Source organism: Falco cherrug, chromosome 1 (genome assembly GCF_023634085.1).
Source record: "Falco cherrug isolate bFalChe1 chromosome 1, bFalChe1.pri, whole genome shotgun sequence".
In the NCBI taxonomy this organism is placed as follows: Eukaryota; Metazoa; Chordata; class Aves; order Falconiformes; family Falconidae; genus Falco; species Falco cherrug.
The window spans coordinates 77,803,052-77,825,897 of NC_073697.1; the positions used below are offsets into that span (position 1 = coordinate 77,803,052).

Sequence of the window (22,846 nt, forward strand, 5' to 3'; positions counted from 1 at the left end):
CTTGCTGCAAGTCCTACTCAGTGTTTTGTTCAGGTCTGCGTAGGTGGCACCAGCCTAGCCATCATACAGTGGTTAAAAAAAAAAACCAAACAAACAAAACCCAACCAAAAAAAGGTATAAAAATTCTCAACACGTTAATAAGTAAGATAAGATCACTGATTTTGTGTAAGCCTTGTTAGCAGTCCTGCTCTTTGTACCTTACTGTGGTTGGCAGTTTTGTAAGAGGAAGAAATGCCTATTTGGAATCTCTTGTGATTCATCCATTTTGCAGCTCCTGTTTTTTTCCAGGGAGCCTTTGTCTTGACTGAAGCAATGGCCTCCTCTGCTATATCACTTCTAAAAAAGATTCCTTTTCTTAATTCCTGGTTCCTAATGATATCCTGTCAGAATGGCTGACAGCTGTCATTTACTGTCATCCTGACAAAAGCAAAGGGGAAGCTTTCAGCTGCTTTTATGTGCATAACATTGCACTCTTCAGCAGGCCCAGACTGGTAAAAGTTGGGAGAGTCCAGTGTTTAATGAGCTAGAATAGCCAGAATTTGTACTTTAAATATATACAGAAGAGAGCGTATCGGCCTGCTAATCAGTTCACCCATACACACGCACGCCCAGGTTATCAACACGGTGTCTTAAATTCCTTTATAATGTCTCAAGCCTGTCCTTTGCTTGTATACTCTGTTTTAAAACCCTAGTCATCTGTCACCCGCTTTACTGGAGTGGTTCCTGTTGGCTCTACCCTTTTCAGACCATGTTTGTGTAGTTAACTGCCCCTTCTTTCCTCTGCCAGGGCTCTATGTGGCTGACTGTCCTTCAGAGTTTTCATCTCCTGCTTCCTTTTCGCCCCTTACGATGGCTGCAGGTTTTTCTCCTTTTCATTTTATCATTTGCTGGTGGAGGTTTGCCACTGCCCAGCCATGTGCCCCGTGGTGCCTCCCCACCTAATACATCAGGTGCTTGCCCACGTGCCCTTGTAGCTGGATTCCACTGTGATGCCTTTTGGGGCTTTGGTATTTTTTAACTCTGTTTTTCTTTAGTTCCCTGAATGTTTGAAATGGTATGGAAATATTAAACAAAACCAAAAGAAACTCAGAGAAAATGTTTAGTCGTCTGGACTATTGCACTTGGCTTTACTTATTTATTTGTAACATGGGGAATATTTGATTTATTTGATTGGGATGTGGGGAAATAGTAGCAAGCATATTTGAGGTTGAGTGGTGTACTGATGTATACTCTTCAAAGATCTTGCATAGGAGTGCAACATACCTGGTCTATACCATAAAGCAGGATCCTACTAGTTGTAAATAAGTGCTACTAGTAGCTCAAAAATGACTGAAAACTTGAGTGGCAGGAATGCAGTAGCTTTCCTGTCTGCGAGGAATAAATGAGATACTCGCAATAGGCGTATCTACTCCAATTGTTCGCAAATCAAATCAAAGATCAGGCTTTCTCTGTTTCATAACTTTTTAAAATGAAGCAAATTACATATGTGAGAACCTTCTGTATCTAAAATCTGATTTAGTGTGCATGGGCATGCATGGACGGTGCAAATGCATATTCCATATACAAATATAATGAAAAATTAAATTAGTAGCTCTGCGTCAAATTTGAGTAGTACAGAACTGAGCATACAATGTGATTGTGCTCTCTTGCTGTATACGTGATGCTGCTGTATCTTGGTATATGGCTGCATGCTGTTGTGCAAAAGATTTTGTTGTGCTTGAAGAGAGGAGTTCAAGGCCAGAACTGATAGTTATGCATTGTGATTTTTAAAATAAACCACATTTTTTTAGCTCTTTTGTGTTGTCAGACTAATCATAAACCTATCTACTGTAACTGTTAACATGATTAATAGTGAACAGCGTTGTCAATCCCCATAGCTTCTTTGCAGTTCCTGGCTGCATTTGGTATTTGAATTTGACCCCCACTTTTAGGAGCCATCAGAGAATCTCAGGTCTCTTTGGGAAGACTTGGGACAATGTGGCTGCAGAGGGAAGAGGCCGATCCCGTGGGCTTTTGAGGAGCCTCCCTTGGAATGTGTAGGGGCAGCCGTCCCAAATGTGTTTCAGTCATTTTTAGCTTTGGGGTTCAGAAGGGGATCTTGTAGTTTATGGGTAGTGTCAATTAAGTCAAAGAACTTTTTTTTTTTTTTTTTTTTTTCCTGACTTATGGTGAGATAACTGGTCTTTCTCAATTATGACATTTGTAATAAAAAGGGAACACCAAATAAATGGTTGTCCTAACTTTACCTTAGCTATTCCCCAGACTATTTACTGTTTCAAGGCTAAGTTAACAGGATTTAGCCTCCTGTGTTGAAAACAGACACGTATGGGGAACCAGGCAGTGTTGTGCTGAATTCCAGGATGAAAAGGACCTTATAACTCTTTTCTGTTTCTGTTTTGTCTGTTCGTGGAATGGGTCACTATCCTCCACCTTGCTTTCGTTTTTGACTTGTCAGGTGAGCTTGTTTGCTGCTTCTTGCCAGGGTTGGGCATCTAAGGCAAAGGCAGTGGAGGTTACGATGGCTGATGTGGGCTGGAAAAAGTGTAGGCAGGCGGTAAGCACATCTTCGTTTTAAGGCTGATTACAGAGACTTCCTTTTGGGTTGACTGCTGCCCAAAGCTTTTTGGGTTGTGATGTTCACACCCCGTCCTACCCATCAGAAGGCAGCCTCGCAAACGTCTTCTGTTGGGCACGTATAGGAAAGTTTCTCCCCTGGATGAATTCTAGGATTTAGTACTTCCTTGTACCACTCCAGGCGTTTTTCCTAATATGATCATGTAGAAGAAAGAGGATTTCATCCAGTGTCTGTAAAATTAACATTCTACATAAATAACTACTTACTATCAAAAGTATATTCAAATATAGTACAGGTATCATGAGCAAGTTAATATTCCTGTGACTTTCTCAGGATCTCCTGTTCATTTTTTGTGCATTTAAATCTTAAAATTGCATCTTCCTATAAGCACCTGTGGTTTATATGATCTTGATTTTGGTGATTTGGGGTGGGTTTTTTGGTGGGCTACTTTTTTTTTTTTTTCCTCCCTCTCCCCCCACCCCAAACCTGATTGCCTGTATCCCTTTCAGACAAAATTTGATATTTGCAACATAGTAAAATGCGGTTGGAGAATTTTCAGGTTTTGTTGTTCAGGTTGCAGGCCGCTATTTTTTGGAAGCTAGGTTAAAGAACTCGTGCAAAGACTAAATAAAACTGAGATAATAGATGTCGCCCACTCCCCACTTCATGGTGCAGGAAAAGGTGTTATTTTGGTTTTCTTTCTTGCTCGTTTTAACACCTTAGAAGCATGAGGGAATGTCAAGTCTGGTCTTTCCTGTTTTTTGTTGGCAGACTTCTTGAATGACTCTGTGAATTAGGAGTTTTCTCAGGCCTCAAAAAAATGGGTATGCTGTTTATCTTTAGAAGGAGCTTTTGTCTGAGTGTCTTCAGTTAAATGGGGTGTGTGTTAGGAAATGGAGTTAGATAGCCTGAATAAAAATTGCTTCTCTTTCTTTGCTATAAGTTTTTGTTGGGAGGGTGGTTTAGTTTTTTTTTTCTTTTTAATTTGAAAAGGAAGATTTTTTTCCTATTCTGGGTTTAATATGTAATTTTTGTTTTCTCTCTCCTAATGTGCTCTTAACGTTTCTTTTTTTATCATTATTATGTGGAAAAAGAATGGGGATAAAGCAAGACAAAGCTGTTAAAAGAATCCTTTTCTTCTGCTAGTCCAGGATTTATTTTAAGTCCCTGATTTAACATAGCGTATGTTGTCTTCCACTACAAATCCACTACTTTTTTACTGTGAAAGCAGAAAAATAACTTCAGTGATTAATTTGGAGCCTGATGCTCTAAAAAAATCTGTGGATATCTTGCTAAATCATGACAATCTGATAACTGTTGATGCCCTGATGTAGCACGCCTCTCTCCAGGATAGCTTAATATGCTTTCTGAAACTGAAGACCATCTGTGTAAATGTGGTTGTGAATAGGTTTTAAGTGTAATGTTATAAAAAGGAAAGATGATGGGCTGGTGTGTAATTCAGTGGAAATTTAGAACTGATAACTGGGTGTGAACTTGTTGGTTGAATGAAGAAATAGTGTAATTGAGACTGAGCTCTGCTTTTGGATACAGTTCCTGTGTTGGAAGATGTGGAAGAAATTCCAGTTACACTTAAAACACATGTGTATGTATTTTCCAGTTCTTCTATATAAACAAATATAAGTATGTGGGCAGATCAGTGGCTTCCAGATCATGCAAATATATGGATTTTGGTGGAGCTGGGAAGGAAGATCAACAAAATTAAAGCAGTGATATTTCCTTTGCATGTAAATGGTGTTCTCAAAGTACTGAAAACAAGAGACTTACAATCTTGCATTTGATTTATCTTTAAAATATTTCAAATGAATGAAAAAAAAAATAATCAAAAATTCAAGAGCATGACATTTACCCCTCGAGAGTTTTAGAGAAAATGGTTGAAGCAAGTATCTGAAAAAAAACCCCATAACTTAAAAGCTTTGCTGCATTGTGCCAAAGAGATCTAGGCAGTCTGATGATGGAAATGCTGAACACAGTTAACTTTAAGCTACACCCGAGTGTATTATCACAGTTGTTGAAGAGTCGAGAATAATTTTTCAGATCATTACTCAAGCAGCTATTTCCTGGGCGAACAGCTAGAGATCAGCAAATGGACCAGCAGGGAAGAAAAGAGCCAGTTCTATGGAAACTGGAACCGCAGTGTCCTAAACATAGTGACGACAGCAATCGCTGAGCAGAAATCAAAATGACAAATGGGAAATCAGAAAACACTCAGCAGAAATCGGAATCCCCAGTCAGAACGGTGGCATCGTATTTTTTTTCTGCTGGACTTTGTAGCTAGGTTTTTGGGAGAAGAGTGATGTTACTGGGGTTTTTTTTGTAATTGGGTTGTGTGCAAATTACAGGAGCTTGGACAGTGAAACTGTTCAGTCACTGAGTGGACTTTTTAATACTTCCTGTTAAATTTACTGGTTTTCAAGGTCTTTCCTTACAAAGTCAAGTTAATCTTGACCTTTGATAAAATTCTTTACTAGTGTTTTTTTCTCTTTTCCAGGTGAAGAAATTTAAAGCCTTTGATGGAGATGTATCAAAACTGTCTCAAGCTGATTCCTTCATGTATTTACTAATCCAGGTGCCAAAGTAAGGAGATAGTAGGTTTATTCTGTTCACAGTAAATGTTCTCTTTTGGCTGTCAGTTCTAAACCTGTTTGTTTGTGTGCTCCAGCTATGCTCTTAGGATCGAAGCCATGGTGTTAGAGAGGGAGTTCTCACCCTCCTGTGCTTCTCTACAGGATGACATGAAAATTATAAGACGGGCAACAAAAGGTAATTAAGCGTGTTGGGACATGCATAATACTTTTGTTTTTGTTAGCATGTTAATTAGTCTGCATTATGAAGACTAGAGCTTGAATTTCAGGTACCTTAGCTATTAAAAGGAAGCAAACTCCCCTCTGACAAATGCCATCAGGGTGTGCCTGGAGAATCTTTGCTTCTAAAATACAAAATCTGGAGACTTTGGACACACTAGCAATGAGTCCATGACCAAAGCCTACAAGCAGTGTGTAGTCAGTAGAAACTGGCAGAAACAAAGGTGTCCATGGCCAAATTAGGATAAATGCTCTTTTGAGTAGGGTTTGCTGATTCATGCATTACTGTCTCTCTGATTGAATGTGGTGGTTACACCTTTCTTCTCGCTCTTTCAGAGATGCATAGAGAAAATCACTGTATAAGTTCCAGTTTTCTCTATATGCCATTGCCTTTTAGAGACTTAATACTATTGCTGCTCCTTTGTGTTCTGTTTTTTGTTCTCTCTGTGTCTCTACACTTCTGTTCTCTACATTTCACAAGTTTTGAAATGCTGCAGCTGGTAACGTAATGTAATCTGGTGTCTTCTACTCGGCAGGAGAATAGTTTATTTCCTGCTTTCAGTTAAACATGGATGCTGACCTGGAGTGCCTATTTGCCCTCTTCTTCAATATGAAATTCCTATTTCATTCTGGCAGATTTTTGGACAGGCTGCTAGAGCACTGTTCAGGCTGCTTCTTGTGGTGTAAAAAGGCACAGCAGTCAAAGTATTCAACCGCAAGCACCAGTGCTTAGGAAAGTCATTTTTAGTGAAAGGAGAGGGAGCAAAGCCTGGTGTGTTTCCCCACCGGTGGGGTTTGAAGTAGTCCTCCTTGGCTCAGGAAAATGTGGCTTAGGCCGAGGTTTGAGTTTGGCCTGTTACTGGGTTCTCTTTCAAATCATTGTTCTTTGTGTTTTGAGCAGCAGGCATACGTGAGGGAGTATGTTATGTATCAAAGCAGCCGCGCCCTCTTGTCCTTCATGTCCTTCACCCAGGACATCTGTGAATGATGAATTCTTTCCCTCCCGAGCAGACACTTTGGTCTCCAGCTCCTACATCAGGCCAGTCATGCAAATCCGGCTGGCTGGGCTTCCCTGTTTTCAGTCCACTGGTGTCATGTGCTCTTCTCCATTTGGTCTTTGCGATTAAGGGTTTGTTGCTAGCCCGAAGTTGTTTAGGAATTAGGTCTGCTTTCCTATTCCGATCTCCTATGTTTCTTTCCTTGTAATTAAGCTGGGAGAATATTTACTTAAATTCTAATGCTGATAATCACTAAGGGTTAGGATGGTCTAAACAGCCTGATGGATTCTCATCTGGCCTGCAGATGGATGTATCTCAGTGACGCTGAGCAGGCTCTCACTATGCAAAATCTTCAGAAGTTGCCTTCTCCTCTTGGCCTTATGAAATTTGGTACTTTATTTTGTATTCTCTCCTCTTTCTTCCTCCTTGCCTCCTCACCTGTAGCTTGTTAGGTCAAAGGGTTATTTAATTAGTTCTATGTTTTTAGGCCGCTAATACTGAAATCTGAAGATACAAGGGCTATCTGCTTCCAAAATGATAGATTAGTGTATTGTGCTAAGCATTAAATGCAGGGTAAATTACAGAATATGAACTCTGAGGCAAAATAGTTTTTAGAAGTATTTGTACTGCAATAAAAGGGATTCCACCTTTTATTATGTTCATCAGTGTAAAATATAGTAGCTTATATTAAAACCAGCTCGTGTTATTTTTCTTGCTGTATGGGCACTTGCAAATTTGGAGTTACATGGTGTGCTGTGCCACTTGTGTAATGCTAATTTATTAACTCTTTACAGTTCTGCATTTCTGTATCTTATTTCTAAGGCAATCCCTGTGGTGACTTTTAAGCACATGTATTGTTTTGTGTTAGTATGTATCTGGGTGAAAAGGTCTATGAATTCAGATAGAGCCTTACTACTGTGCATTTTGCAAAAAATGGAAATATGTTCAAAACAAGCTTCTGTGATGGAAAAGTTTTAAAAGACAATCTTGTTCCATTTGACTCTTTGCATCACACTGAATATAACTGTGCTAAATCATCTTTGATGTGACTGAAGTAAAATAAATGCTGCTTTGAGTTGGTGATCATACAGAAATAAAATTATGATTCGCAGTGAGACTGGGCTAAAGAAGGAAAATGTAAACATTGCCTCGTTATCTTTTCAGCCCTGATGGCTAAGTCTCCCAAAAAAAGAATAATGGTTCAAAAGCCCGGCCCTGACAGATGGCATATGGATCCTGCAGGGTGCGGAACACTTACCTCACACTGGAATTAGTAGGTGGTGAGGATACTTAACTGCTTGCATGAGACACTTTGCACATTGCAGGATTAGGCCTCAAATGTTTTGTTAACTGCTGGGGGTTGCCTTGGAAATACTACACTTGCTAAGCTGAAGTCTGAACCATACTTGAGGTTTGTCAGCTGTGCTTGTGAATTTGAGTTATATAGTACCATTTTTTTCCACACGACCTTTACAGTTTGTTGAGGTTTCCTGTTAAAATAAAAATTTTCGCCTTTAAAACTTGAGATGAAGAGAGGTTTGGTAGCTGATTGTGTATATTTCTAAATAAACAATCGTTAGACAGCAGTTTTCTTGTTCCTTGCAGAGTTAATGACTTGTGAGGAACTGCATTCCATATTGCACTTGGTCCTCCAGGCTGGGAATATTATGAATGCGGTAAGTGACAGCCAAAACGGAGATGGCTGGTTGACCAAACTTCCAAACTTCCTTGTTAGTATTGCAGACCGTTGATGTCATGCCTCAGCTGTTTGCTCGTTTCTTTTTAGGGAGGTTATGCTGGCAATGCTGTTGGATTTAAGCTGTCGTCACTGCTCAAGCTGGCGGACACAAAAGCAAACAAACCTGGAATGAGTCTGCTGCATTTTGTTGCTCTGGTATAGAAAAACTATTTTTCTGGTATAAGCAACTGCTATGAATGTAGAGCCAAAGATGATAGACAATAGAAGCGGCCATGTGCCTCAGGAAAAAGAGCTTTTTTACTGCATTAATCCTAATCTTCACCCTTCTTCTCCTGCCACAACATTCATCAGTTTGCCTATGTCTGATCATCCTATCCAGAAACCCTTGGAAAACTTAAGTTTTTTATGTCATGTAAAAGCTTGCCTTTGTGTAACTTCCTCATTGTAGCTTTTCTGCTATTGTCCTGAATTCTTACACTGTGGAAGTAGCTTATTTTGAAATATATTCTTTCAGTCTTCCTGTTGAATCTTTTGAGAAACGTCAAGGGTTTTTTCCTCTCTCAGTGACTGACATGTATTTTTAAAACTGCTGCAGACTTTTTTCAAGTTATTTTTCCTTCCTTTCAAACTTCTTGATTTTAGAAGGGAGAGAATTTAAATGCTTTTATATGTGACTTTGGTTATCTGTGTACAAACTGGCTTAACAGATTTCCAGGCAGCTAACAATAGGGTATTAAGTGATGTGTGCGCAGGAAACGTCGTATCTGCTCCAACAATGGACATCAGTAAATTGTTCTGTCCCTGACATTCCCTTTTAATGCATGTGGCTTGCGTTCGCTGGCAAAAGCAGCTATTATTGTGCCCTGCAAAATGGAAGCTGTTGTTTAAAGTTTCCAGTTCTGATCCCTGCCTTTCGTTAAGGGGTCTCCTTTGCTCAATTTTGTTAGAATTGAATGGGAAGAAAAACAGTGCAGGAGAGAAACCTCCAGGTGCCCTCCCAGAGGCTTTAGAACTGCTGGACTTAGGGTCTTTGGCTTGGTGGTGGAATGTTAATGGATTTTGTGTGTTTTGGTTTCGTTCTATTTGTTTCAGGAAGCCCAAAAGAAAGATGCTGCTCTTCTCAACTTTTCAGAAAAAATTAGGGATGTTCATGATGCTGCCAGGTAAGTCAAAAGAACACCAAGCACTTAAGCTAGAATGTGACTTGGAATTATCTTATTTGTGAAGCAATGAGGCTTGTTCAGAGAAGTCTTGGCACAAAACCTGAGATCTTTACAAATGTTTACTATAGCTTTGAGGGCTTCATTTCCATTTGCTAGCAGAAGTATGCCTGCAATGTGCCTTCAGGTATGAGGGTTTTTATGACATGATCTCTGTAGGTTTTTGGTAGTTTCATCTCTATCAAATACATGTGCATGTATGTGACACTTAAGGGATTAACTAAAAGCATGTTACTGTTTTTCCTTAAACCATTTTTCATCTGTCTCTGAGCAGGCTACAATACTTTTCCAAATCTGGTACCAGGTACAGGTACGGGCCCTGGCTTCTGTTAGATGCTTTTTGATACTTCGTTTGCTTCTCCATTTCTGTCTTGGATGGAAAATCTGAAGGGTTTGGGTCTGTATTGTTTTCATCTTAAAAGTCTTCAGCTGCATGATTTTAAACTGAACCCAGTTCATACCTTAATAACTGTACTTGGTTTTGTGAGACAGTATGATCTAAACCCCAAAACTAGAAGATAGCAGTGCTGGAGTTCTGTTCCCAGTTTTGCTGCTTACTTGCTCTTGAGCCATCTATTTGCATTCTTTTCCCAGCTAGAAAATGGATCCAGTCTCTTAGACCTGATGCAGGGTTAAGTAATGTCTGTAAAGGACTCTGAAATCTTCTGAGGAAAGGAGTGGCCGTGAAGTTAAGCAGAAAATTTTTGAGGGACCACCTGTGTGGCTCTCTGCCATCCAACCCACACACCTTTTTGGCAGTCTGCCGTGTGGCCTGCTGGGGAATGTATCTTCCCTTGGCATCCAAGCCCTCTGGCAAACAGCAGAGGAACAGGCAGAATCCCAAATCTGGTGATATTTTTTTCTAGCCACCTTGTTCTTTGATCACATTTGTTAATGCTGAAAATCTTCTGTTGTAATTTGTGCTGAAATCTACTCAGGGAATGCACTTTGTACAGGAAAATGAAACAAAATGAAATAGATGTCATACCATTAGGCATGAGGAAGATCTTTATTAGACACAACTGTCATGTACAAATTGCTCATAAATCCTCCCAGTTAGAGCATGTTAAAGCAACGACCATTATGTTCTTTATTTTTATTGTCTTGCCGCCTTTACTTGTAGGCCACCCTTTTCTTCCTTCACAGGCAGAAAAATATAGCCTATATCTTCGACTGCTTTTCTTATTTGCAAAAGTAGCCATGATCTGCCCAAAACAGGGAACTAACCTTTGCAGATGAAGTAAGCAGAGAAAAAACAGCACACATGATACTCATCTGTCTGTGCACTGACAGACTTATGCATGCTGTCACCATCCACTGCCATGTGCACTTCAGTCAGTCTGCCACAAGTTCTTCAGCTTTACTGCTTTAAAGTCGTGCTGCTAGTTAAAAGTACCTGAGTTAGAAACATGTGTACAGTTGTTAGTTTTATCCTTTTGGAAACTGTAGCGCTTCAATTCCTAGGCAAAGCTCAGTTCTCTTGTGAAGGGAACACCGTAGATTCAGAAGCATTTACCCTCACAGTGACTGAGAGATTTGGGTGGGAGCTCCCGTTGTATGGAACATGGGTCTCCCAGGATAAAGCTTAGCTTACATCAGATCAGAGCTCTTTCCTGTCATCTTCAATTTCTGAGTTGCTTCTCCACAGGAGCAGCTCTGCTGCTGGTATGTGGTAGAAGGATGAAATGTTTTAACTGCTGTGTTAATTAAGACCATGCAGGCTACATCGCTGTGACTGCTTAGAAGAACGTAATGTGCAGTTTCATGATGCTAAATCCTACTGCCAAAATGGGTAGTCTTGGCTGACAGTCTCTTGTGACCCACCTTTTTGTGCCAGCTCCTGCACTTGAACTGTCATGTAATCAGCTGGACCAAGCAAATGATCCATCTGGAAGCAAATTGTTTTTTCCTTTTCCCGGGTTATTTTCAGTGCACAGATACGGCTGGCCATCTAGAAAATGAGTGCTAGCACAGGCGCCAGGGAGAGAAAAAGAACATCTCGTCAGAGGCAGGGTGGCATTACCCTTTCTGGTAGTAAGGCTGGGTAGGACTGGTGGAGTTAATCGTGAAGCTACACCCCATGGGAACCTTTTCAGGTTGCAAATAAGAAGAAATGTGCTTATCTCTCTCCTAACTTTGCGTGTCTACTCTGGAACGATTTCCCAAACAGGCAGGTCTTGTTTGATAGCCAGGTTGCACCTTATGTTAAACATCCATTTTTGAAGCATATTGCGGCTAAGCTGTGGGCAGCTCCCTCCCCCTGGATGAACATTCTCTGTATATGCTGTTTTTAGGTTGTCCATTGATAATATAGAAGCAGAGCTCCACTCGCTGTCTTTCAAGGCAAGATCTGTTAAAGAAAGCATTCGGCGAGACCCGAAACTCTTTCACCAAATGGAAAGCTTTCTCCAGGTTTGTAGGATGTCCATGTTAACGTGTTACTATTGCCTGAATACAGGAGCGTTCCTCCACTGAATGTAATTTGTGTGGACACATTAATAAACAGGAGCATTGTTTTAATATGTCTACCCTGTCAGTGGTACAAAGGTGTTCCAACTGTATGCTGTTTGTCGAGTGAGAGTGTTGGAAGGACTGTGTTTTTACAGGGAGGGATACTGAGCGTACGTTGCCCAAGGCTTGTTAGGCAAGCATGTTTAATGCCTGTGAAATGACTGATGAAGATCAGCAGTTAAAATATAAGACAGTTTGGACTGGTCACTGGTTTTGTACGGCGCAGCTGTCTAAACTATACTGTCTGCGTGTCATGTTATACTGGAGCACATCAGTTCCAGCTGAGGCTGTGCGATGCGTAGAATCCTGATGGCTGGGTAACTGAAGAGATGTTTTTAGAAGCTGGAAGGGACTGCTTTCTCTACTAATTTACTCTTAGCACAGAGCATATTATTCTGAGCCACACCATTACTTCTGGGTGGGTTCTCCTTTTCTTTTTTAGTATTGCACTGACTTTATAGACCTGAATGTATATTTACCTGAATTTGTACACTTAACTTTGGAGCAGAGTTCTTGGTGTTTTCTGAGTACATGGTGGTGCCTGGAGAAATACATATTACACTTCAATTAAAGGATTTTTTCTTTTTCACGCTACAGATAATTATTAAAAGTAGGAGAGAGCAGGTGTTGATCTGGAACTTAACCCACCCTGATTTTCAACTTGCAAATGTAGTTAATAGTCCCGTAGTTTTTCAGGAGATGAGAAGTTGATGAAGGAGGGGGTGGGGGGATAAGATTGAAATACCTGTCCTCATTCACTCTGAATTGTTGGCTTTTAGCCATAGCACCCAGACTCTTTAATGTTATGTTCTAACATGTTTGGGATTTTTTTTTTTTAATTTAATAGCTGGTTTTATGTAACACTACAACCTTGTTTAGGCCACATTCCAAAAGAAATGTTGGAAAAAATCATTTTACAAATGCATACCTTGCATAAACACTTCCGGTTTTTGTTTCTAAATTACAGTTGATAACCAAGCTGATTTAAAAGTTAGCTTTGATTATCTCATCCTTGTGAATAAATTACTGAAATATGTGGGAGGAGCTCATTTTCTATGTATGCTTTTATCAATTGTCCAGTTCATCTTCAATTCATCTTTTTATTGGGTGTGTTTTTTTATGTTGGAGTTTTTTTTAAGGCTAACAAGTAAAATTAACTTTTTTCCCAGGTTACTTTAAGCCACATGTTGTCTCAGATCTGGGACTGTGTAAGGATGGGAGTGAATGCCTGGTGATGCAGATAGGAGAGGCAGAGGGGCAATTGCTGAAAGTGTTTTAAGCAATTCTGCTGCTCAAGGTCTTACCATAACCTTTTTCTCTTCCTCTTGAATCTTTTTGCACTAATCTACTCAAACCCTGCCTACATAGCTCTATACTTATGATTCAAAGTGCTACTTTATGGTGACGTTTTCTGAATGTCTTAAAATATACATATTTCTAGCAGTTCCTTACCTTTCTGACATGAAAACCTTTTTTTATTGTGGTCTAGGGTCAACTTAGGAAGGAGTTAATCCTGTGACATACATATATGAATTTATCCATGTGGGTTTTGGGGAAAAGTAGGGAGGAGGAATTAATCTGTTTATGCTTAGTTGAAAGTTGCAGGGAGAATAAGGCACATGAAGCTTTCAAGGGGCTCCCAGGTGGTCTGTCAGTGTCCTAGTACAGTCTTTAATTTTACTCATCTAAAAATCAAAGTTCAAGGGCTTTTGACATTTTGCCTCGTTTGTATCCTAGTCACTAGAATTTACGTTTTGATTGATCCATTTTCCATAACCTTCCATACTCACTTTGCTGAAATTACATGTTTCCTTTTGTTAGTAGGAGTTCTCCTTCAAAGTGTTAATTTCCTGGGCTCTGTAACAGCTCCTAGGTTGGAACATGCATTTCGTTAGTTCCTAATATATACATGACCTGTTGTCAATTTAATTTTTCTGCCTTGTTCATGCCATATCTGTTTTTTTGCTACAGTTTGCTGTAAGACATCTAAAGGAGCTTGAACACCAGAAGCGAGAATTACAAAAGGAGGGAAATGCTCTCATTGACTTTTTCTGTGAAGATAAAGAAACTATGAAGTTGGATGAATGTTTCCAGATATTTAGGGACTTCTGCGTAAGATTCAACAAAGCTGTTAAGGTAGGAGCACTGAATGAGATTGTCACACGTTTGACATGGATATTGACTCACATGAATTGTTTTTTTCTGCTTAAGGGACTTATATCTTGTGGGGTTTGATGTATTTGCTCAAATGGCTACAGCAAACTGCCCTCTTCTAGGCATTCCTTGCCAGAAGCCAGGTGGGGAGTGGTCGTTCTGTCCAGCCCTGTGGCAGTCCCGCTGCTTCCCATCTTCTGCAGGCAGGCTGGACCGCTGAGGTGGTGTGTCGGGGTGGTCTGTTGGCCTCTCCTAGGTGGGCTCCTTCCTCCTCTTTCGGCAAGCAGGTGGGTGGCTGGGAAGCTGAGCAGCGAGGCAGGTAGCACAGGCTTGCTGGCTGGCGCTCGCTGTTCACGCTTTGGACTGGTAACGTTGGGTCACTGGAAAGGCCCTGAGATGTGGTGGCCCGTGATACAGACATACCAGCCTGAATCAGCCCTGGCTCAGGCTTCCACTGCCCTCCGTCACGTGGCTAGACACGCTTTGCCAAGTGAGAACTGTGTATTCTTTGTTCTTTCAAATGCTTTTTTGTGGTGAAAACTCAAGAAAATGAAACAGGCCTACAGCACCAAGGTACCTCATCCCCAGCGTGACCATTCGCTTGCCAAGTACCCTGAATTGGTTGCAGACAATTTGGGAAGTAGGCTGAAAGGAAGGAGCGGTGTCAGCATTGGTTACAGTTTGGGTTTAGCAAAGTCTGGCTGTTGTTACAAAATAGCGTGAATTTGATGGATCCACACCTTTATCTTTCTGCCTTATGCAATCTGCATTTGACAGCGCTTTGTATAAGAGCTTTAGACCAGAAAAGAGAGAACACTTGATTTGTAGCAGGCTGAGGAGATGTTCAGCTAACATGCCTGTTGCACCAGTCACTTACCTAACCTTTACCAACATTATACAAATATATAAAACCAGATGGTGGTAACTATTCCAGACGTTTTAGTGAGAGGTGATTTCATGCATATTTTTGTTCATATATGTTTGGGACTGGGAATTTAATTCATAGTCACACATTACAAGTGCAGGTTGGGACAGCTATTACTTGGAAGCCCAATGGGGATCTTCCCTCCTCTCTCTCTAGTAAGTAGTTACACTCTAAAAATGACAAATTAGTCTCTTACTTGCAAATGTTGAGAAGATCCGGTTACTGGCTGTTTTGTGGGGATGAACCTCTGTTCCTATGAAATTAGCAGAACAATTCGGAATAAAGATACAGTTTTGACAAATGAACGTGATGTGTGGACAGCACAGCTAACAGTCTGAAAAGATAACTCATACCACAGTGGCCATGTGCACATACTTTAAATGTTTAAATATTTTTTGCAATTTTTTTAACATGTGTACGTGTGCTTAAAATAGATTTTTTTCATTTGAATAAAATATCTTGAAATATATTTTGGGTGAGGTTAAAATGTTCTGTGTCTAATACAGAATATGATAATAATACCTGCAACTATTTTAAACAATTTCTATTTACAATGGGATATTTAAAGTTGAGCTTTTGCATTTGGCAAGAATTCATTCTGTAATTCCATACCTGTGAAAGAAAACTCCCTGCCACAGAAGTTTTTCCTGAAATGCAAGTGTTTTTTTCTTTTTCCTTTCTTAGCTGTTCAGGTTTCTTAGGTCTAATGCATTTTATCTTTCAGAGCTCAGCGTAGTCTCAAATGCTCTTTAAGAGGTGTAGATTAACCCATTCATCAAAAAGAGCTTCAGCATTCAGCTTTTGTTTACTGAAAGCTTTCAGGCAACTTTTTCTAGCTGTGCAGCTCTTCTGTTGTCACAACAATGGGAAGATCAAACTAGACAGTGCTTCAGACAAATATAGGTGTGTTTTTTTTAAAACAATGTGTTACTGCTCCAAACAGATTTAACAATATGCTGGGAAATTATGTAAATTTTTAATCCTCTGTCAAGACTAGCCTCCCCCTTCTTTCTCTTGCCACAGCCATACTGGCTCTAGAAGACCAGGTTTTCCATTTCAGAAAATAACCTGGAAAGTTCAACCAGAGGTTCAGCTAGATTAAATCGGAAGCCTGCAGGTGACAGTTAAAATGGTATTCACAGTAATCCACTGCTAATGATTTTAGTAACGAGGTGTTACTGTGTTGTCTTTCAAGCAAGCTACCTCTTCTATGGCTTCCTGAAGAAAAACTCCTCAGCCTAGCTGCCAAAATCTCCAGCTTGCCCTGGGCAACTTCTGTGCAAATAGTTGCCAGTTTTTGAAGCCAAGGGTGAATGCAAGATCCAAAACTGGAATGAGGCATTGATTAATGGTCCTTGAGTGGTGTCAGCTGATGTCTAAGTAATGATCAAGAGGCATTCTCTTAACTCGTCTGTTTTCTTTCATATGCAATTAAGCGTTGTCTTTTCACAAAATTTTCAGTCCCAGGTAAGTAGAACCCTGTAGAAACTGAAGAACAATGGCTGAGGAGCCATTGCAGTTGTTAGAAGGGAGGATGGAAGGAACACATAGGGTGTGTGCTCATCAGAGAAGTGCGTCTTAAAATATGAGTGTAATGATCAGGTAGACATTTACTCACCTGATTAAAACGGCCAGCTTTAAACTCGGTGGGGACTCGAAGCTCTCCATCTTAACAGCCGGAACTCTTTGGCCGGACTTGACACCTGCTTGGCTTTGATATGTCACATTCTTGGTCTCTGCAGGGACTTGTGCATTTTTTTCTTACGCTGACCAGACTGATGTGTTGCCAGCATTAGCTGTGCAGGGACCTGCTCTCCATAGGGTTAATGGTTGCAAGCGGGGGTTGCCATGGTGATTTCTTGTGTGTATGTATTGGGGGGGGGGGGGGGGGTGGCGCAGAGAGTGGTAGCAGTAGGAGCTAATTTTGAAGGGAGGAAATAAAGGGAAAGATAAAGGAGTGTGACTGGTTTTTGTGCATAGGACACTGTCCTCTGAGGCATGTATTTATGCTTTTCCTCATCAGGAAAATAGGGAACGAGAGATCCAGGAACTTCATAGTCTGCAAAGGCGGAAGGAGCTGGAGGAAAAGCGTCGATCCTGGGCAGCTGGAGAGCTTGGGAGCTTTGGGCGGAGCAGCAGTGAAAATGACGTGGAGATGCTGGCCAAAAAGGGACTTGAAGAATTCCTTCCCTTCTTGCAGCAGAGACCTCAAAGCCCTTTGTACAGAAACCCCAATTCTAGACGCTCTCGACTTTCTTTGGGGATAACTGCAGACAGAGAGTTGCAGAGTTTCCTGGAAATCTCCAAAGATGAGGATCCAAACAAGTTTAACAGCCTTCCCCGTGCAAACGCCCGACAAGCAAGACCAAACGTAGCGTGGACTGAATCCAAAGAAACGAGAGATCTCAACTTAAATACCTTGCACATACACCAACAGTCTGAAACCAAAGTAGAAGGTGGTGGCCTCCTGCAGATGCCTCCAGCTCAAGTCAGTCACTTCAGTGGCTCAGCCAGTCCTGGTGCCCATTACTTGCAGAGAAGCACCGACTACAACATGCACACTTCCAACGTGTCCTGCGAGGAGTCCACAGATATAAATGCTCTGGCCCTTGCAATTGAGGAGCGTGAACTTGTTAAAGGATTACGTAAGTTTGATATTCAAGGAGCAAAGCCTGCAGAGGATGCACCTTTGATATATTTAGAGGATGCTGGTGGACCAGACTTGGAGACTCTAGATGATATAAGCTTTCATTCCCTTAGCACTGGCGATGATGACCTGCCTCCAGCTTGCAGAAGTTCCAGAGAGGCCAACGACCATAAAGCCAAGGCAGTGGGTTGCAAGAGTGAAGCTTCAGAACCCAGCAGTAGCAGCCCTGTGTCTATGGATACAAGTGTTTCGGGAAGTAGGGAAGACGGGCCGATGTTCTACGTGTCGGATACGACGACTGACTGTTCTTTGACGTTGGACTCTGAAGAGGGAAATGATTTTAAGTCAGCAGGCAATGAAGTAAGAAGCGAGGCTGGTAAAGCATGCTTTTCTGGGAATAGTGCTCAGTACAGTGCTAGAACGTTCTTCTCAAACCTGAATTCTGCTTCAGCCAAGGATCTGTCTCTTCACACTTCTGCAAACAGTAAGGATGATGCCAATAGCAAGCCCACCCTTCCTAAAGAAAAGCCTGTAAAAAATAAAGACCCAGCAGGACCAAAGAGAAACTCTCTAAAAGATAGGTCTCCAAGCTCCACGAAATCCAGCGGCACTCGCCCTAGCCATACAGCTCCTTCCAGACCTGTAAGAACTTTGAATGCCTCTGAGAATGAAAGTATGAGGAAAGTGGTGCCTATTTCTCGGTCAAACAGAGCACCGAGCAGCATGAAAAAGCCAGAAGCCAAGCCAGCGCTTCGTGAAGCCAGCACGGTGGAAAGCCGGCTGTCTCATCGCAGCTCTGTCAGAGGCACAACAGACACGCTGCCAAGAAGTCCTTACAGGCATAGCATGTCGGTAGAAGAGCCAAAGTTACAAAGGGGCACTGTCACCTCGAGCAGTGCTCATTTTGAGAGGGACAGAGTCTCTCTCAAGAAGCCAAGCTCTAAACCTGTTAGGAGTAATGTCAAATCAAAGACAGATGAAATGAAGATGTGTCGCTCCAGTGTAAAACCCCAGACCCCTACAGATGACACCAAGGTTGCCACAGTCACTGTTCCCAAAACACCATCCGCTGTCCCAAACTTTGCGAGGAATACAGTGGCTTCTTCTTCAAAGCGTGCAAAAGTAGATCTATCCTGCTCATCCAAACCTCCAACCATCACAAGGTCTATGTCCCAGAGGCTGCCTAAAGCAAAGCCCGTGGCAACCTCTGACGATCTGAGTCCAAAGGAGAACAGTGTGAGTACCTTAAAGAGAGCAAGTAGTGCCAGAGTGGTTGGGAGAAGCATCCTGCAGGGAGAAGCTGTCAGCACAGCTGCACCGAAGGAGCAGGGAACAGCGGAGAAGGCCTCTCTCAAACTGAAAGATGCAAACCGGACCACGTTTGGTAAAATACTGAAGCCATTACTGAAGTAAGGGGGAGGGGTTTTTGACTCTTGGAATGTGAACGCTTCTTCAAGCACTGGATGTCTGTGTCATGAAACTCCTCAAAACAGTAACATTGCCGATAAGCAGCATCATGTGCTAGTTAAAGTACGGCACACCGTTGGAAAAGGGCAAGTTCTGGTCTAAATCCTTTTTTGTGAATTTGAATGTATTTGAAGCTACTGTGATGGAATGTGAGCGTAACAGCAAGTCTTGTGTATTTGTCATACAGAAGGTCACCAAAAGCCAAAAAGTTAAACTACAAGATGAAACACGTGACAGAAAACATGGATAAAGGCCAGTTTTTGTGTACATAAGATTCTTCCCGAGACAGTAAGATTCTTCCTAAGACAGCCTTTGTGCTGGTCGGTTCCTTATTTGATGTCAAAGTGAATCCTGTGGAACAGTACTGAAAATGACCTTAGGTGATTGTGCTTTCCGTTGCTTTCGATTCCTTGGATTCAGGAGCTCTTTTTGCCTGTTCTGAAGTCCATTGCTGGCAATTGGACAGACTGGGAACGGCTGGCCAAGAAACAGCAAAACGAGAGGTTTGCCGTTTGTGGCTGTCTTTAACCTCACTGAAGAATTTCTAGCATGTTTTATGAATGTATATGTGTGTCTGGAGAAGGCTTTCTGCTGGGCAGGAGGCTCGTTCTCCAAGAATGTGGCAGCATTGTCTTGCATGCATACGTAGATACGGCTGGTGCTGCATCGAGTAGCACAGCTGGAGGCTGTGCCTGTTGGAATGGCCATCTGTAACCATTGGGATGATGACTACTGACTTGTTTCAGTCACAAGCAAACTTACCAGCTTTTGGCCATACAGAAGTGCCATATATTTATGATACATATCAAGGATGTTTGCAGTTCAACTCTTGAAGGCTGCGATGTAGTGCCGAGCACTTTCATTACCATTCCATGTTTCCACTGGTTTATCTACTACCAAATTACTTGAATGTTGCAATGGCTCTGATTGAGCCATTAGTTTCCCTGCCACCGCCGCCTCCTCTCCCTCTCCTTGTCAACACGAATATTTAGCATGAAACACACAGCTTACGCATGACAATGTTTTTTAGACTTCCTTGGTTGCTTCAAACGTGGTTTTTAATGTTTAAAGACTCTAAAAGATGAGTTAAACTAGTATTTGATAAGCTTTTTACAAAAGAAAAACACCTCTTTTCCTGCAGATACAAATTTTAACTCCTGTCAGACTAAGGTACAGAGAACGAGGGAAAACTTGTTCAGCATGCTGTACATCTTCCCAAGGGCAGTGTCTGTAGGTGGGGAAACTGATCACTGTTCTCCTAAGCGTCTCGTTTAAAAAGTTGCCTTCTTATTCACTTATGAATGAAGCCTCATTTAAGAATAAAATAAAAAAATAAAAGGAAAATCTCTTTGGACAAGTGGCATTGACTTACTAGCGGTAGATCTGTTTGTCTGCTCTATCCCTCAGTGCTGGGAGAGCGTAATTCAATGAGAATGAGCCCCATTTAATTGCTCACATGCTTCTCATGGGCTAGTATCAGGGACACTTTGTGTTTTGAATTTGGCAAGAGGCCTTTAGCTCTTGCCCTGCACCAGCAAATCTTGGTGCAGACATCATACCCAAACACTGTAAAGTATTGCACAGGGCCTCTTGTTTGAGTCTGTCCCACAGGGAGAATTTGTATAGCCCACTTTTCGGCAAGGGTAAGTTTTTGATTGAAACCCTATAAGCTTTTTGGATACAGCCTCCCTTGTGGGTTAGATACAGAATCATCCCCCTTGTTTGTATCTGTGTGTATGTATGCACATCTGCAAGAGCAGATGATTGACTTTTTTCCTTTAACAAAAAAAAAAAACAACAAAACCCAAAAAAATTTTATTGGTAGCAAGCTTGAAAAATAATTTAAATGTGTTTGGAAAATGTAAATAAATTTCTATAAATCTGTGTAAAAGAAAACTGAATGTATTTAATGGAACATTTATACATTTCGGAGTAACTCAGTAGCTTAATAAAGTTCCCGTTTACTGGGTATGGAGTTTGTACTTTCTCCTTCCTGTTACACTCTTGGCTTTGGTCCTGGAGATCTCAAGCAACTGGAGTCTGGGTGTTGGTGATGGTGGGAAGGTCCCAAAAGGAAAGTCGTTAAAGCAGAAATCCTGGCGTTTAAAATGCTAGGTTTGTTTTTATACTGAAACGTACATTTTAACTTTGGTTTCTGAGTATTTCTGAGGTGGGACTTTCTGCCCAGGTTTGGGTATGACATGGAAGGCATTAGGTGATAGACGCAGTGCTTTGTCTACACGTTGTATGTTGTGTCCAAGACAAACGTTCATGGCACTAACAAGTCTGGATCTGTCGCTATCTTCATGCCTTTTAGCTTAGCACACTTTATTGAGAAATCCTGGTTTACAGCTCCCACAGCTTTGGAAATAAAGAATAGCCTGTTTTGCAGGAGCAGGTGGTGACTTTTACACTGCAATTCCGAATTTTTCAATTTCGCCCCATTCTGCCATTATTTTTCCTTCTTCACTGCGTACAAAAGAACATCTATTCAGCACAAAAAAGTGAAAGCCAGCCAGCCTCCTTGTCCTCGGGGAGCACTTCCCCCCCTCTGCTATGGAAATGATTTTTGGACTGGAATTGCTGCTATTTGCAACCTTGTTTTAGCCCCCGACTTTTCTTGTTTGGTGAGTGTCTGTGCGGAGCGGCAAGCACCTGCTGCCTGCCGGTGCCGAGTGGAACCAACGTGGGAAAGCCCTTCACCAGCAAAAGGTGTGTCTCCAAACTTTATAGCTTTTTTTTAAAAAACTTCATTCTTATTTCAAAAGGGTTTATAATTACCAATTCATTATTTAAACTACCAGCTGTCAGAGACAGCGATGCCCTGTAGGTTTAGTTTGCCGCGTCATCCAATTTTCCCAAACGCGACCAGGCCACGGGGCTGACCCGGCTGCAGTCGCTTCTGAAGGAGAAACCGAGACCTTCTCTCCAGCTTCATTCTTCTGATGGTCAGCAAGGGTGTCTCCTGCCTGTGGTGGCAGTGAAGTGGGGGGAGCCCAGGGGGGCCGTGAGGGGATCTGGAACCGCGGAGCTGGTCAAGATGGAGAGATAAGGGAAAGAGCTGTGGGAGTAAGAGGTGCTGATTCATACTTGGAGGAATTTAATATTCACATCTCATGTGGGAACCGCATACAAATGAGGGGCTCGGTGCATCCCTCATTACAACAGCTCATTAAATTATCAAGAAAGACAGAAAGAGTTCCCATCACACCTCCCACAGTGTACAAGCCCGGACTATGTCATTCAAAATAACCCATCGGTATCTTTCTCATCTTGGGCTACGTCTGCGTGGACAGATGCAGACAGCCACGCATTGGCTCCGACCGAGCCACTGCAGGCGTGCGGTGGGTTAGCTGGGCGCTGACCCCGGGTTCGCACAGCCTGGCTGTAATGGCTGGGCTGGGCTCGTCACCTCTGGCTCGCCATGTGCTGACCAGGCCACACCGCGTCCCCAGCGCTGCCGCGGAGCCCCGGCTGGCCACCCCCGCGAAGACCTGCCCTCCGAAAGCCGTCGCCGCTGCTGCGACACGTGAGAAGGCGATGCCTGCCAGAGGGGCCTGGCCTAACGCGGCTCCTTTCAGATCTGGCCGCTCAGTGTTTTCCATTAACTTGATACATGGTGTTTACATCCTACCGCTGCCAGTGCCAGAGATAACTGCCTTGGGAACAGCTCCCTACAGGTATTGTTAACAGCTGCTAAAAACAAAGGAGTTTGTTTTAGTCACATCACTATCTAAATAGCCAGAAGTACTTTTTTTTTTTTTTTTTTTTTTTATTACTTCTAAGCCAATATTAAAAAATCTGTCATGTTCTTCCTGGCTGAAAGAT

General features: G+C 41.9%; 1 protein-coding gene across 1 annotated transcript in view; it reads left to right on the top strand.

Moving 5' to 3' along the window:
- Positions 1-20,821, top strand: part of FHDC1 (FH2 domain containing 1) — a 37,185-nt gene extending 16,364 nt beyond the window's left edge. Inside the window, exons 5-12 of the mRNA XM_055700910.1 lie at positions 5,085-5,170; positions 5,256-5,356; positions 8,001-8,071; positions 8,182-8,289; positions 9,187-9,257; positions 11,609-11,726; positions 13,797-13,961; positions 16,928-20,821. Of these exons, the coding sequence (XP_055556885.1) occupies positions 5,085-5,170; positions 5,256-5,356; positions 8,001-8,071; positions 8,182-8,289; positions 9,187-9,257; positions 11,609-11,726; positions 13,797-13,961; positions 16,928-18,964 (2,757 nt within the window). The 3' untranslated portion in view covers positions 18,965-20,821. The remainder of the gene's footprint in view (positions 1-5,084; positions 5,171-5,255; positions 5,357-8,000; positions 8,072-8,181; positions 8,290-9,186; positions 9,258-11,608; positions 11,727-13,796; positions 13,962-16,927) is intronic.
- The last annotated feature ends 2,025 nt before the right edge of the window (positions 20,822-22,846 follow it).